This window comes from Oncorhynchus kisutch, linkage group LG27 (genome assembly GCF_002021735.2).
Source record: "Oncorhynchus kisutch isolate 150728-3 linkage group LG27, Okis_V2, whole genome shotgun sequence".
In the NCBI taxonomy this organism is placed as follows: domain Eukaryota; kingdom Metazoa; phylum Chordata; class Actinopteri; order Salmoniformes; family Salmonidae; genus Oncorhynchus; species Oncorhynchus kisutch.
Window position 1 is genome coordinate 18,822,574 of NC_034200.2, and position 15,368 is coordinate 18,837,941.

Below are 15,368 nucleotides of genomic sequence, written 5' to 3' on the forward strand. Positions count from 1 at the left end.
GAGAGAGAGAGCGCGCCACACAGAGAGAGAGAGAAGAGCGCGCGCCACAGAGAGAGAGAGAAGGGCCAAGAGAGAGACGAGCGCGCCACACAGAGAGAGAGAGAGAGCGCGCCACACAGAGAGAGAGAGGCGCGCCACACAGAGAGAGAGAGAGCGCGCCACACAGAGAGAGAGAGCGCGCCACACAGAGAGAGAGAGCGCGCCACACAGAGAGAGAGCGCGCCACACAGAGAGAGAGAGCGCGCCACACAAGAGAGAGAGAGGGGCGCCACAACAGAGAGAGAGAGGGCGCCAACACAGAGAGAGAGAGAGCGCGCCACACAGAGAGAGAGAGAGCGCGCCACACAGAGAGAGAGAGAGCGCGCCACACAGAGGAGAGAGAGAGCGCGCCACACAGAGAGAGAGAGCGCGCCACACAGAGAGAGAGAGCGCGCCACACAGAGAGAGAGAGCGCGCCACACAGAGAGAGAGAGCGCGCCACACAGAGAGAGAGAGCGCGCCACACAGAGAGAGAGAGCGCGCCACACAGAGAGAGAGCGAGAGAGAGCGCGCCACACAGAGAGAGAGCGAGAGAGAGCGCGCCACACAGAGAGAGAGCGAGAGAGAGCGCGCCACACAGAGCGAGAGCGCGCCACACAGAGCGAGAGAGCGCCACACAGAGCGAGAGCGCGCCACACCGAGCGACGAGCGCGCCAACACAGAGAGATAGAGCGCGCCACACAGAGAGATAGAGCGCGCCACACAGAGAGATAGAGCGCGCCACACAGAGAGATAGAGAGAGCGCCACACAGAGAGAGAGAGCGCCACACAGAGAGAGAGAGAGAGAGAGAGAGCGCCACACAGAGAGAGAGAGAGAGCGCCACACAGAGAGAGAGAGAGAGCGCCACAGGGAGAGAGCGCGCCACAGAGAGAGCGCGCCACACAGAGAGAGAGAGAGAGAGCGCGCCACACGAGAGAGAGAGAGAGCGCGCCACACAGAGAGAGAGAGAGAGCGCGCCACACAGAGAGAGAGAGAGAGCGCGCCACACAGAGAGAGAGAGCGCGCCACACAGAGAGAGAGAGCGCGCCACACAGAGAGAGAGAGCGCGCCACACAGAGAGAGAGAGCGCGCCACACAGAGAGAGCGAGAGCGCGCCACACAGAGAGAGCGAAGCGCGCCACACAGAGAGGCGAGAGCGCGCCACACAGAGAGAGAGACAGAGAGAGAGAGAGCCACACAGAGAAAGAGAGCCACACAGAGAAAGAGAGAGCGCCACACAGAGAGAGCGTAGTGTGGAAACCTATCAGAAAAAAATTCAATCCCTTTTAGACAACTCCACTGTAAGAGTGAAGGTGTAGACAATATATTTCACCTCTCAGATTCCATTTAAATTTCTAACAGAAAACCCAAAGAAAATAAACATTGACAAATGCTTTGATGAGGAACGCAAAAACCTAAAGAAATTGAGAAACCTATCCGACAAAAAACAGGGACCCAGAAAACCCGGGGCCTACGCCTTCACTATGGTGAATCATTAAAACAATACAGAAACACACTACGGAAAAATGAAGGAACAGCACGTCAGAAATCAGCTCAATGTAATTGAAGAATCCATAGACTAACCACTTCTGGGAAAATGGAGCACACTAAACAACAACACAAAGAGTTCTCTATCCAAAATGGTGATGTATGGGTAAACCACTTTTCTAACCTTTTTGGCCCTATAACAAAGAACAAACAGCAAAATCATATACATGATCAAATACAAATCTTAGAATCAACTATTAAAGACTACCAGAACCCACTGGATTCTCCACTGAATGAACTACAGGACACAATACAAACCCTCCAACCCAAAAACGCCTATGGTGTTGATGGTATCCTACATGAAATTATAGAATATACAGACCACAAATTCCAATTGGCTATAAATCATAAACTCTTTAATATCATCCCTGGCTTTGGCATCTTTCCCAATATTTGGAACCAAGAACAGATCACCCCAATCTACAAAAGTGGAGACAAATTTGACCCCAATAACTACAGTGGGATATGCGTCAACAGCAGACCCATACATTTCCTCAGTGAAAACAATGTACTGAGCAAATGTCAAATTGGCTTTTTACCAAATTACTGCACGACAGACCAATTATTCACCCTGCACGCCCTAATTGACAAACAAACAAACCAAAACAAAGGCAAAGTCTTCTCATGCTTTGTTGATGATCTGGTGCTTCTGTCCCCAACCAAGGAGGGCCTACAGCAGCACCCAGAGCTTCTGCATAGATTCTGCCAGACCTGGGCGCTGACAGTAAATCTCAGTTAGACAAAAAAAATGGTGTTCCAAAAAAGGTCCAGACACCACGAATTCAAATTCCATCTAGATACCGTTGCCAGAGAGCACACAAAAAACTATACATACCTCGGCCTAAACATCAGCACCACAGGTAACTTCCACAAAGCTTTGTACGATCTGAGAGACAAGGCAAGAATGGCCTTCTATGCCATCAAAAGAAACATCAAATTCGACATACCAATTAGGAACTGGCTAAAAATACTTGAATAAGTTATAGAACCCATTGCAATTTATGGTTGTGAGGTCTGGGATCCGCTCACCAACAAATAATTAATAAAATGGAACAAACACCAAATTGAGAGACTGCATGCAGAATTCTAAAAAAATATCCTCAGTGTATAATGTAAAGCACCAAATAATCCATACAGAGCAGAATTAGGCCGATACCCATGAATGATCAAAATCCAGAAAAGAGACGTTAAATTCTATAACCACCTAAAAGGAATCGATTCCAAAACCTTCCATAACAAACCCATCACCTAAAGAAAGATGAACCTGGAGAAGAGTCCCCTAAGCAACTGGTCCTGGGGCTCTGTTCAAACACAAACACACCCAACAGAGCACCAGCACAACAACACAATTAGACCCAACCAATTCATGCGAAAACAAAAAGATAATTACTTGAACATTGGAAAGAATAAAACAATTCAAAAAGCAAACTAGAATGCTATTTAGCCCTAAACAGAGACTACACAGTGGCAGAATACCTGACTACTGTGACTGACAAACTTAAGGAAAGCTTTGAATATGTATGAGTCAGTGAGCATAGCCTTGCTATTGAGAAAGTTTTTGTGAGTGTAATGTTTACTGTCAATTAATTAGTTAACATAATGTTTCCCAAGCTACTAAAGCTCTTAGAGACAGAGAGAGAGACAGAGAGAGGTGATAAGGAGACAGCCAGTCTGCAGAACAGACTAACAGACCACTCTACCCCCAAGCTACAGCACCCAGGGTCAATTCCATTTCAACTCCAGTCAACTTCAAGAGATTAGCCTAATTGAAGTTGTGGATTTTTCAATTTGTGGAATTTAGCTCCACAACTCTACGCCACCACCTAACCGTCTGCTGTGAGCATCATTGGAATTTAGGAACGCGAAGGACAATTGCCGTTTCAGAGGGTCTTAATCTGTGCCCTGGGAAACTATCCCATAGTGTTTTCTAACAGGCTTGTTGTATTTAGGTCAGTTAACAGACTTCCCTGCTTAAATATAGGTTAAGAACACATTCTTATTTAAAGACATGCACCTCTGTGGTCCTCCATGTCCTCGTCCCGGGAGTGTTCTGACAGCAGGTCCAGGGGGGCCTGCAGCACTGCAACACTGTTCTGGTTGATGATCTTCAGCTTCAGCTTGGGCTTGGGTTTCCTACGCCGCGACGCAGGTGCCGTCAGGCTCTTGAGCTGACACAAGCCTGACTCTGTCAGACACACGCCATCCTGAGTGTACGTCCTGACCAGGTCTGAAAGAGACACACATTAAGTCAAAGAGTTAGAAGGCATCTCAGAGAAGAAGAAATGTCTCAATCTCCAGACAGAACAAATACTACTGGATGGTCTTCAGCGATAGATGGGAGGGGTTGAGGGGAGCTGAAGGGTGGGACTGAAATATACTGTGGCGGTAAAATGTATATAGTATGTATAAGCTGGAAGTAGACGCCTAAGTGTTGTCGTCCATTAGTTTACTCCAATTAGGGGAGATGTGGTAGGATTAGGGGAAAATAATAAAAGGGGAAGAAAAAGATAAATCAAAAATAATAAATTGTAAATTATGCAGACAATTACATTGATAGAAGCCACAATCTATTTGCAATATTAAAGCTGATACACTACCGTTCAAAAGTTTGGGGTCACATAGAAATGTCATTTTTGAAGAAAATAAAAGCAACATTTTTTGTCCATTAAAATAACACGAAATTGATCAGAAATAGTGTTAATGTTGTAAATGACAATTGTAGCTGGAAAGGCATACAGAGGCGTACAGAGGCCCATTATCAGCCCCCGTTGTGTTAGCTAATCCAAGTTTCATTTTAAAAGGCTAATTGATCATTAGAAAACCGTTTGCAATTATGTTAGCACAACTGAAAACTGTGTGCTGATTAAAGAAGCAATACAACTGGCCTTCTTTAGACTAGTTGAGTATCTGGAGCATCAGCATGTGTGGTTTTGATTACAGGCTCAAAATGACCAGAACCAAAAAAGTTTTTCTGAAACTCTTCAATCTACTCTTGTTCTGAGAAATGAAGGGGAGAAATTCAAGAAACTGAAGATCTCGTACAACGCTGTGTACAAGGACATTTCTAAGTGACCCCAAACTTTTGAACTGTAGTGAATATATTTGTTTTATTAAATAAATAAATACCAAAAGCAGACTTATTGTTCTTACCCATGTCTTTAGCTTTTGTGAGAATCTGCGTCATAACTGCCGGTTCAATGGACTCTCTGGCCTTGGACACAGGCGCTGTGGATGCAGTGAGGACACACAAAAGCCAATGAGTAATTGGCTGCAATACACGAGATGCCTGAGAGGGTCAGATACAGTTGCAAGGACTCAGAAGGCTATACTGTATGTAGTGCTTACTTACCCTTGGAGGCCTTGTGGACTCGGCACATGGTGCAGTCAAAGCTGCTGTCTGCTGCTTTTTCCACATCCTCCTCTGAATGGAGACCCTGGCAGGAACTATGTATCCACCTATCGGAGAGGAAAGAGAAGGGGTTGGGGTTTCGGTTACCATGATTCAAAATAACAGACAATAGATATAGGTTACGGCAGGCTTAGCTAATACTGTAGCAATGCCCACCTGTCGCATTGGCGGCACTGCACCACGATCTCTCCCTCGCTGTAGTCCTGGAGACAGAAGGGGCACGTCGCCAGGCTGCCACAGGGGGCGCACTGGGTGTAATTATTCTGCCACTCACACCTCAGGCCTGGCGAGGTGGCACCACACTGGGTACAGGACACACACCTGCAGGAGGAAACAGGAGATGGGAGAAGGAGTGAGGACAGGTGTCAATGAATAGCTGAGTACATTTAGGTGGATGTACATTAAGTACAGTACAGGACATTGAGAAATAATGAACTAGGTCATTCATGGAGAAAAGGGATAGGTTTTTTGTGTGAGACGGCAAATAAGTTGTTGTTGGTACTAGAAGTCGACTGATTATGATTTTTCAACGTCGAAACCAATTATTGGAGGACCAAAAAAAGGCGATATCGATTAATCAGCCGATTTGTATATATATATATATATATAAAAATTTGACAATTACAACAATACTGAATGAAAAATGAACACTTTTATTTTAACTTAATATAACACACCAATAAAATCAATTTTGTCTCAAATAATGAAATGTTCAATTTGGTTTAAATAATGCAAAAACAAAGTGTTGGAGAAGAAAGTAAAAGTGCAATATGTGCCATGTAAAAAAAAATTAAGTTCCTTGCTCAGAACATGAGAACATATGAAAGCTGGTGGTTCCTTTTAACATGAGTCTTCAATTTTCCCAGTTAAGAAGTTTTAGGTTGTAGTTATTATAGGACTATTTCTCTCTATACCATTTGTAATTCATATACCTTTGACTATTGGATGTTCTAATAAGTACTTTAGTATTGCCAGCCTAATCTTGCGAGTTGATAGGCTTGAAGTCAAACAGTGCAATGCTTTTACGAATTGTGAAGAGCTGCTGGCAAACGCAGTAAAGTGCTGTTTGAATGAATGCTTACGAGCCTGCTGCTGCCTACCACCTATCAGTCAGACTGCTCTATCAAATCATAGACTTAATTACAATATAATAACACACAGGAATATGAGCCTTACGTCATTAATATGGTCAAATCCGGAAACTACCATTTTGAAAACAAAAGGTTTATTCTTTCAGTGAAATACGGAACCGTTCTGTATTTTATCTAACGGGTGGCATCCTCAAGTCTAAATATTGCTGTTACATTGCACAACCTTCAATGTTATGTCATAATTACGTAAAATTCTGGCAAATTAGTTCGCAACGAGCCAGGCGGCCTAAACTGTTGCATATACCCTGACACTGCATGCAATGAACGCAAGAGAAGTGACAATTTCAATAGTTTAATATTGCCTGCTAACATGAATTTCTTTTAACTAAATATGCAGGTTTAAAAATATATAATTTTGTGTATTGATTTTAAGAAAGGCCTTGATGTTTATGGTTAGGTACATTCGTGCAATAATTGCAAATGCGCTTTTGTTAAATCATCCCCCGTTTGGCGAAGTTGGCTGTCTTTGTTAGGAAGAAATAGTCTTCACACAGTTCGCAAAGAGCCAGGCGGCTCAAACTGCTGCATATACCCTGACTCCGTTTGCACGGAAAGCAAGAGAAGTGACACAATTTCCCTATTTAAAAGAAATTCATGTTAGCAGGCAATATTAACTAAATATGCAGGTTTAAAATATATACTTCTGTATTGATTTTAAGAAAGGCGTTGGTGTATATAGTTAGGTACACATTGGTGCAATGACAGTGCTTTTTTTGCAAATGCGCTTGTTAAATCACCTGTTTGGCGAAGTAGCCTGTGATTCAATGATAAATTAACAGGCACCGCATCGATTATATGCAACGCAGGACAAGCTAGATAAACTAGTAATATCATCAACCATGTGTAGTTAACTAGTGATTATGTTAAGATTGATTGTTTTTTATAAGATACGTTTAATGCTAGCTAGCACCTTACCTTGGCTCCTTGCTGCACTCGCATAACAGGTAGTCAGCCTGCCGCGCAGTCTCCTCATGGAGTGCAATGTAATCGGCCATGATTGGTCTCCAAAAATGCCCGAATACTGATTGTGTTACGGGGCAGTATTCTCATTTTTTTTTTTTTAAACGGGATATTTTGTCAGGAAAAGATGCTAGAACCTGTATATAATTGACAGCTTTGGATAGAAAACACTACCGTTTCCAAAACTGTAAAGATATCGTCTGTGAGTATAATAGAACTGATGTTGCAGGTGAAAGCCTGAGAAAAATCCAATCCAGAAGTGCCCCAGGTTTTGAAAGCGCTGCGTTCCAATGACTCCCTATATGGCTGTGAATGTACCATCAACGAGCTTACGCTTTCTACGTATTCCCCAAGGTGTCTACAGCAGTGCCGTAGTTTTACGCATTTCTGTTGAAGAATAGCCGTATGGGGGCACATTGCGTAAGTGGTCACATGGTGGCTCCGAGAGAGACTCTCGCGTAAAGTGCAGAGGTAGCCATTACTCTAACCGGTCCTAGAGAAGAAGGAATTGTCCCGACGGATATATTATCGAATAGATATTAGAAAAACACCTTGAGGATGGATTCTAAACAACGTTTGCCATGTTTCTGTTGATATTATGGAGCTAATTTTGAATATTTTTTGGCGTTGTGGCGACCGCAATTTCCGGGTGATTTCTCAGCCAAACGTGAAGAACAAACGGAGCTATTTCGCCTACAAAAATAATATTTTGGGAAAAATGTACTTTGGCTGTCTACCTGGGAGTCTCGTGAGTGAAAACATCCGAAGTTCATCAAAGGTAAACGATTTAATTTGATTGCTTTTCTGATTTCCGTGACAAGTTTGCCTGCTGCTAGCAAGTTATAATGCTATGCTAGGCTATGATAGACTTACACAACTGCTTGTCTAACGTTGGCTGTAAAGCATATTTTGAAAATCTGAGATGACATGGTGATTAACAAAAGGCTAAGCTGTGTTCCAATATATTTCACTTGTGATTTTCATGAATAGGAAGATTTATGTCCGTTGCGTTATGCTAATTCGTGTCAGATGATGATAACGGTCCCGTTCACGGGCTGGGCGTCACTACAGGTTAAGAAAACTTGAAATCGGCCCTAATTAAATCGGTCATTCCGATTAATCGGTCGACCTCTAGTTGGTACGTTGACTTCTTGCTTAGATACATCAAATATTGACGTTATACTATATAGGGAATAGGGGGCTATTTGGGACACAGCCACGTTATCATAATAGGAAGAGGTTGAGGGGATGGACAGATGAGTCAGCTACACACCATTTGCACTTCCAGCTGTCCTTGGGAACATTCTGCAGCGGAGGGTCCAGGCAGTAGGTGTGATAGCTGATGTCACAGTCGTCACACAGCAGCAGACGGCCCGGGTCGGTGGCCTGGCCACACGCTTCACACACTGTACACTCCAGACAGCGCCATCCTTTATTCAACACCACCTTGGTGATCTGGAAGGAGAGGACAAGGTCAGATGTGGTGTGAGAGTATATTGGCAAAAGTCCAAATTGTGTGTGCTTATCTCTTTAAGAAGATCCCATAGTAAAGGACATTGATATATCACTGTGCTGCCGAGCTACACTAAAGAGTTTTGTTTGCAGTAATTGGCAGCATTAAGAGATAAGGATGGAACCAACTTGAGCTGAGCTTCCTGTGATGAGTTTATATGGCCCGTTTAATCCAGTTGACACTCACATACTGAGTCAGTCAGTCATAGCCAGGTTAAAATCTTTGAAATCAATAGATGATTAACCCTAAGGCCAGTCATCTGTGGGGTTCCCACATTTCCTATTCAAATGTAATATCAGAATCGTCAGTAAGATCTCAGAGAAAATGCCACTGTAAAGGACAGGGTACTTACCTTGATGCCAACACAGAAGGGGTGGTAGCACTGCCCACACTGGGCACAGGCCAGAAGACGACCCTCTGCACCCAGCCCAAAACTCCCACATACCACACACATGTCCTAAGAGAGGGGAAACAAATGGAGTTTACACATGATACTAGAGAATCAAAGTTGAACTATGATATGGTAAAAGAAGCTAACCGAATAATAGAGGTACAGGAAATGTATCAATTGTACACAAAGAGATGCCCACCTGTTTCAATGTGAAGCTGTCGTTGCTGGAGAATATGACCACGGTGTTGTGCATGGCATTCTCCTCTTCCTCCTTCACCTGGTATGGTGATTCCATGGTGGTGACCTGTATGTTATGAAGCATGAGCACAAACACACCATTAGATAGGATTGAGTCTTGTGATATTCCCTACATGAAAGTGAAGTGTTTCTCTGTCTCTAAACCAATATTGCAGAGGTATGCATCTCTGTTTATGGCGTAAATTCTTAGATTATTTTACAGCATGTGAAGTTGTCAGCATTACAAGAGATTGCCTGGATAGGATTATTGATTAGCATTTGCCTCTGACACGAATGTTGTGTCACGCTGTGGTATGGAGTAACATGTCCACTGGGTGAGTCTGTTTTTGTGCTGCAGCAAATAATCTATCCACAACATATGATTACTGTTTACAATACACCAGGAAAACTAGGAGGTATATGGGTAATAAATGAGGCTGGGAATTGCCAGGGACCTCACGATACGATATCACGAAACGTAGGTGCCGATACAATATGTATTGCAATTCAAACGATCCCATATGTATTGTGATTGGATACTGTCATTTTATTGCAATTTGATGTTCGAAACATATTGCTTAGTATATGTCTGCAGCAGAGACAGGAGAGGGCATTAGAACATTTGTTTTGATCAGTCATGAAAATAAGTGCTGAAAACACGTTGGCTCACTATTTATTTTTTAAGATGGCGAACAAGCTATAGGATGAAAAATACCGAAGTTCTAGCGCAGGTACAGCCGACTAGCGCTAGCTAATGCTACCCAGAAAACCGATACTTGGAGCCAAAGTATTTTTATAAAATGTTTTATTTAACCTCCATTTAACCAGGTAAGTCAGTTAAGAACCAATTCTTATTTACAATGACAGTCTACTCCAGCCAAACCCGGACGGCACTGGGCCAATTGTGCGCCGCCCTATGGGACTCCCAATCATGGCCGGATGTGATGCATCCTGGATATGAACCAGGGACTGCAGTGACGCCTCTAGCACTGAGATGCAGTGTCTTAGGCGCTGCGCCACTCGGGAGCCCCAGCATTAATAACATCCAAAATAATATTGCGATATGTAACTGTCAATTTTTCCTCCCAACACTAGTAATAAAACTGTCTTTCAGTTAATTGTAATGGATTAGTGTGAACTAAAAGAGATCAGGTTGACAGGTGACATAGCCTACCCCAGGGTTGACTGTGGGACTGGCTCCATTCTTCCCTCTCGCTCGGCCCCGACCCCCTCTGCCCGACAGACCAGCCCCTCTGGGTCGCCTCCTCCCGGGGAAGCCTGACCCCCGACCCTGCAACAGAAACACACACCTCAGGACTCCTTCTCAACACATACCGGATCACACACAGAAACACACAAAAAACACTCGCAAGAGTCGTGTTCACAGTCAGATACAGAAAAACACACACACAGGTCCTCACTTGCTAGACTGTGATCGATGAAGTCAGCTTAATTAAAAAGTTTGCCATAGGGGACTTCTTCTCCTCCACCCACTGTAGAGCTGTTGAGCTATGAGGCTGCTGGTATCTAGTGAGGTAACAGGAACAGCAGCTTGGTCTACTTTACAGAGGCAATGTCTTTCCCATTCAGTGGTGTTTTCTTGGATGGTAGGTAGAACATTGCAAAGCCTACGCACGGATATGAAATGGTTTCATATCCATAGTAATATTTAACACATCTTAGAATAGTGCTTAATTCAAGCTACAAAACAAATTGATGCAGGGGGAAAAAGCTGGCATTTCTGATTTAAGAAAATTGAGAACGTAATTTGTTTTTATTTTCTTTATTCAGCTAGAGCGGCATACTACAAAGCAGGATCGATGAGTTAGTCAGCTAACTTAGATTAAAAAACGAAAATAAAGTTCAACTTCTATACTGAACAAAAATATAAATGCAACATGTAAAGTGTTGGTCACATGTTTCATTTAGCGGAAATAATATTTTTTTAAATCACAGAAATGTTCCATATGCACAAAAAACGTATTTCTCTCAAATTATGTGCACAAATTTGTTTACATCACTGTTAGTGACAATTTCTCCAATGCCAAGATGATCCATCCACTTGACAGGTGTAGCATATCAAGAAGCTGATTAAATAGCATCATTACACCGGTGAATCTTGTGCTGGGAACATTGGAAGGCCACTCTAAAATGTGCAGTTTTATCAGACAACAACATGCAGTTTTGAGGGTGCGTGCAATTGGCATGCTGACTGCAGGAATGACCACCAGAACTGTTGCCAGAGACGTGAATGTTAATTTCTACACCATCAGCCGCCTACAACGTCATTTTAGAGAATTTGGCAGTACACTCAATCAGCCTCACAACCACAGACCATGTGTAACCACGCCAGTCGAGGACTTCCACATCTGGCTTCCTCACCTGCGGGATCGTGTGAGACGAGCCACCCGGACAGCTGTTGAAACTGTGGAGTATTTCTGTCCCTAATAAAGCCCTTTTGTGGGTGGGCTATGCCCTCCCAGGCCCACCCCTGGGTGCACCCCAGTCCAGTCATGTGAAATCCATAAACTAGGGCCTAATGGAATTTATTTCAGCTGAATTCCTTATATGAACTATAACTCAGTAAAATCGTTGATATTGTTACATGTTGCTTTGATATTTTTGTTCAGTATGTGTTTGTTGAGTCAATTAGAACGTGCCCAAGTTAAGCTTATCTTAAAAATAAAGTTACTTCAGAATATTTAGCTGGCTAACTCATTGATCCTGCTTTGTAGGGTACCCCTTCAGTCTCCACATTCCACAACTCAACAGTACATAGGCAGTCCAGCGGTGACAACACAAAACCCATTTCTCCAAATAAGACACCTTGCCGTGTTCATCTTTCTCAGTAATAGGATCATCTCTCCTGCACCATTCTGAGAGACTAGTGCTGAGCGATTAGTGCTTTTGAGATCGGTTCGTTTTCGGTTTGATTATATAAATGTGGTTTGGATGCCGTAACACAGAATAAAACAATTAAAAAGTCCCATGGTGGTAGTGACTGTTCATTACTGATTATCACTTATTAACCATCATTTATTCACATTACCTTGATAAAATATTTAAGTTCTGTATATTACATTTGTTTTATTTGATGACTTTATTATTTCATTCCAAGTCATCTCACCTCTGTAGAGCTGCTACCTATGCTGTCTGACAAAAATCACAATTTGTGACCTGATTCAGGAAACTAGGCCGTATGGTGCAAGTCACGACTTCAGTCGAGCCGTTTGGACGTAAAACAAATGTTTTTTTTTTTTTTTACCAAAATGCATTTATTGGTAGAAATGCCTTATCTAACGTGTGAACTTTCATGTGCCTTAATATCAAACAATCAAAATTGTTAAATTACGGGCCTAAGTTGGTTTAGCCACAGAAAAAGTGAGCAACCTTCAGGCTGGTCATGATTGGCTGAGATAATGAGTGGGCTGGACATGCCAAGAGAGGAGTAGGGATTGGTCTGCCAAAGTAAACGCAACAAAGCGTAATTAAATTGTTGCCAGCAGCACAGTTAGTCACAAACGCTCTGGATAACATGAAAACAGCCGAACCAGCTCTGCTAGAGGGAGTAAAATGATCCGAGTGGGGTGTTCTCATTATGTGTCTGGAAGTAGCTAGCCAATGTTAGCCAGTTAGCTTGGGTGCTTGACTGTCGTTGTGAGGTCAGAGCTTTCGGATCAACCCTACTTATTGGCCAGTGTCCAGTGTGCCCTCAACACGAAATGCTCTGAATTTACAAATGGACAATCTGACAGCACAGTTGCAGTCACCAATGGTCTGGATAACATAACAGCCTAACCAGCTCTGCTTGGGCGAGTAATGTTCAGTGAGCTGTTCTCTCTCAGATGTCTTAGATGTTAGTGAAGAACGTTCCGATCAACACTTAAAGAGATAGCCCCACCTAAGGCTTAAGAGGGTGTGAACAATGCTGAATGGGTATAGACCAGTGGTTCCCCAACTTTTTATAGTCCCGTACCCCTTCAAACATTCAACCTCCAGCTGCATGACCCCTCTAGCACCAGGGTCAGCGCACTCTCAAATGTTATTTGCCATCCTTGCCACACACACACACTATACGATACATTTATTAAACATAAGAATGAGTGTGAGTTGTCACAACCCGGCTCGTTGGAAGTGACAATGAGCTCTTATAGGACCAGGTCACAAATAATAATAATCAATAATTTAGCTTTTTATTTAGCCATCTTACATATAAAACTTTTGTTCATCAACAATTGTGAATAACTCACCACAGGTTAATGAGAAGGGTGTGAATAACTCACCACAGGTTAATGAGAAGGGTGTGAATAACTCACCACAGGTTAATGAGAAGGGTGTGAATAACTCACCACAGGTTAATGAGAAGGGTGTGAATAACTCACCACAGGTTAATGAGAAGGGTGTGAATAACTCACCACAGGTTAATGAGAAGGGTGTGAATAACTCACCACAGGTTAATGAGAAGGGTGTGAATAACTCACCACAGGTTAATGAGAAGGGTTTGAATAACTCACCACAGGTTAATGAGAAGGGTGTGAATAACTCACCACAGGTTAATGAGAAGGGTGTGAATAACTCACCACAGGTTAATGAGAAGGGTGTGAATAACTCACCACAGGTTAATGAGAAGGGTGTGAATAACTCACCACAGGTTAATGAGAAGGGTGTGAATAACTCACCACAGGTTAATGAGGAGGGTGTGAATAACTCACCACAGGTTAATGAGGAGGGTGTGAATAACTCACCACAGGTTAATGAGGAGGGTGTGAATAACTCACCACAGGTTAATGAGAAGGGTGTGAATAACTCACCACAGGTTAATGAGAAGGGTGTGCTTGAAAGGATGCACATAACCCTGCAATGTTCAGTTGTATAATTCATTTTCCACACAGTCTGTGCCTGTATTTAGATTTCATGCTAGTGAGGGCTGAGAATCCACTCTCACATAGGTATGTGGTTGCAAAGGGCATCAGTGTCTAAACAGTGCAATTTGCCAAGGCAGGATACACTGAGCGCAGCCCAATCCAGAAATCTGTCAGTGGCTTCTGATTAAATTAAATTTTTCAACAGAACCGCTTGTTACAATCTCGATGAGGCTCTCTTATTCAGATATCGGTAAGTGGACTGGAGGCAGGGCATAAAAGAGATAACAAATCCAGTTGTTTGTGTCATCAGTTTCGGGAAAGTACCTACGTAATTGTACAGATACCAACACACCTTGACCACCAAAGTCCATTTGATGTCACAAAGCTGTCCAGTACTTTAAAAATATCCTCTCCTGTTGTCCTGGTTTCCAGCGGTTTGCAGGAGGGAAGTCTTCCTTAATTGACCCCCCATAAACTTAACAGACATATAACAGTCGCTCAAAAACCCCTGTGACTTATTTTTCAAATTGGCATGTTTGTTTCTAAATGTCTGCGCAAGAGTGAAGGTTTCATCGAGTTGTGAGATAGTACTTTTGCACATATAACACACTGTGGCTGAGGAAAGGCACTACTCCCAATATAAGTGAACCCCAAATCAATGTAGCTCTCAAAATATTTGCGCCTCTGATGGTCCAATGACCCTGTCTGTTGTTCGGTGCTTTCCCGGTTAAGGGGGCAGTAGCTCTTCGGCTGCATCAGACTCACAACTGTCAGCGTCTATGCTAGCTGGGCTAGCAACAAATGTAGAATTACTGATGCTGTCATTGGATGTGCTCCTGGAAGCAGAACAACTTGTGTCGTCGACAGGTGCAGGTGTAGTACTGCTGGTAGTAGCAGTACTACCAGTAGAGCTGGCATGCATCTCTATGGACACGGGCCTTACTTATTTTAACCCTTTATCAATTTTGGAGCAAACTGAATGAGCAGCAGCTACGTTTGGCTACATACGGACCGTTAGTGGAATTCCCATGAGAGAGTAACAGTTAATGTGATTGGATATTAATTATTTGACTAGGCTACCTGTATTTGACATTGTGTTGTTATTTCGCTGAATACTAGATGGTTTGATTTTATTTTTGGCAGTGAAACGAGGCTATTCAGGTGAAAGAAGAAAAAAAAGTCACCCAAATGTATAGCCCCATTGGAAAATATAAATGTACTGTTTGGAAATGTGAATCACATTTTTATTTGGCGTACCCCCGACGGAATTGCGCG

General features: G+C 43.0%; 1 protein-coding gene across 6 annotated transcripts in view; it reads right to left on the reverse strand.

The window, feature by feature from the left end:
* Window positions 1-15,368, reverse strand: part of LOC109871531 (histone-lysine N-methyltransferase 2C) — a 134,579-nt gene that overhangs the window by 59,734 nt on the left and 59,477 nt on the right. For all 6 annotated transcript variants that reach the window (XM_031807281.1, XM_031807280.1, XM_031807282.1 and 3 more), the window contains 8 exons: window positions 10,403-10,519; window positions 9,191-9,295; window positions 8,953-9,057; window positions 8,361-8,542; window positions 5,133-5,297; window positions 4,917-5,023; window positions 4,718-4,792; window positions 3,582-3,794 (listed from right to left, as the gene is read on the reverse strand). In XM_031807281.1, coding sequence (XP_031663141.1) covers window positions 3,582-3,794; window positions 4,718-4,792; window positions 4,917-5,023; window positions 5,133-5,297; window positions 8,361-8,542; window positions 8,953-9,057; window positions 9,191-9,295; window positions 10,403-10,519 — 1,069 coding nt within the window. The remainder of the gene's footprint in view (window positions 1-3,581; window positions 3,795-4,717; window positions 4,793-4,916; window positions 5,024-5,132; window positions 5,298-8,360; window positions 8,543-8,952; window positions 9,058-9,190; window positions 9,296-10,402; window positions 10,520-15,368) is intronic.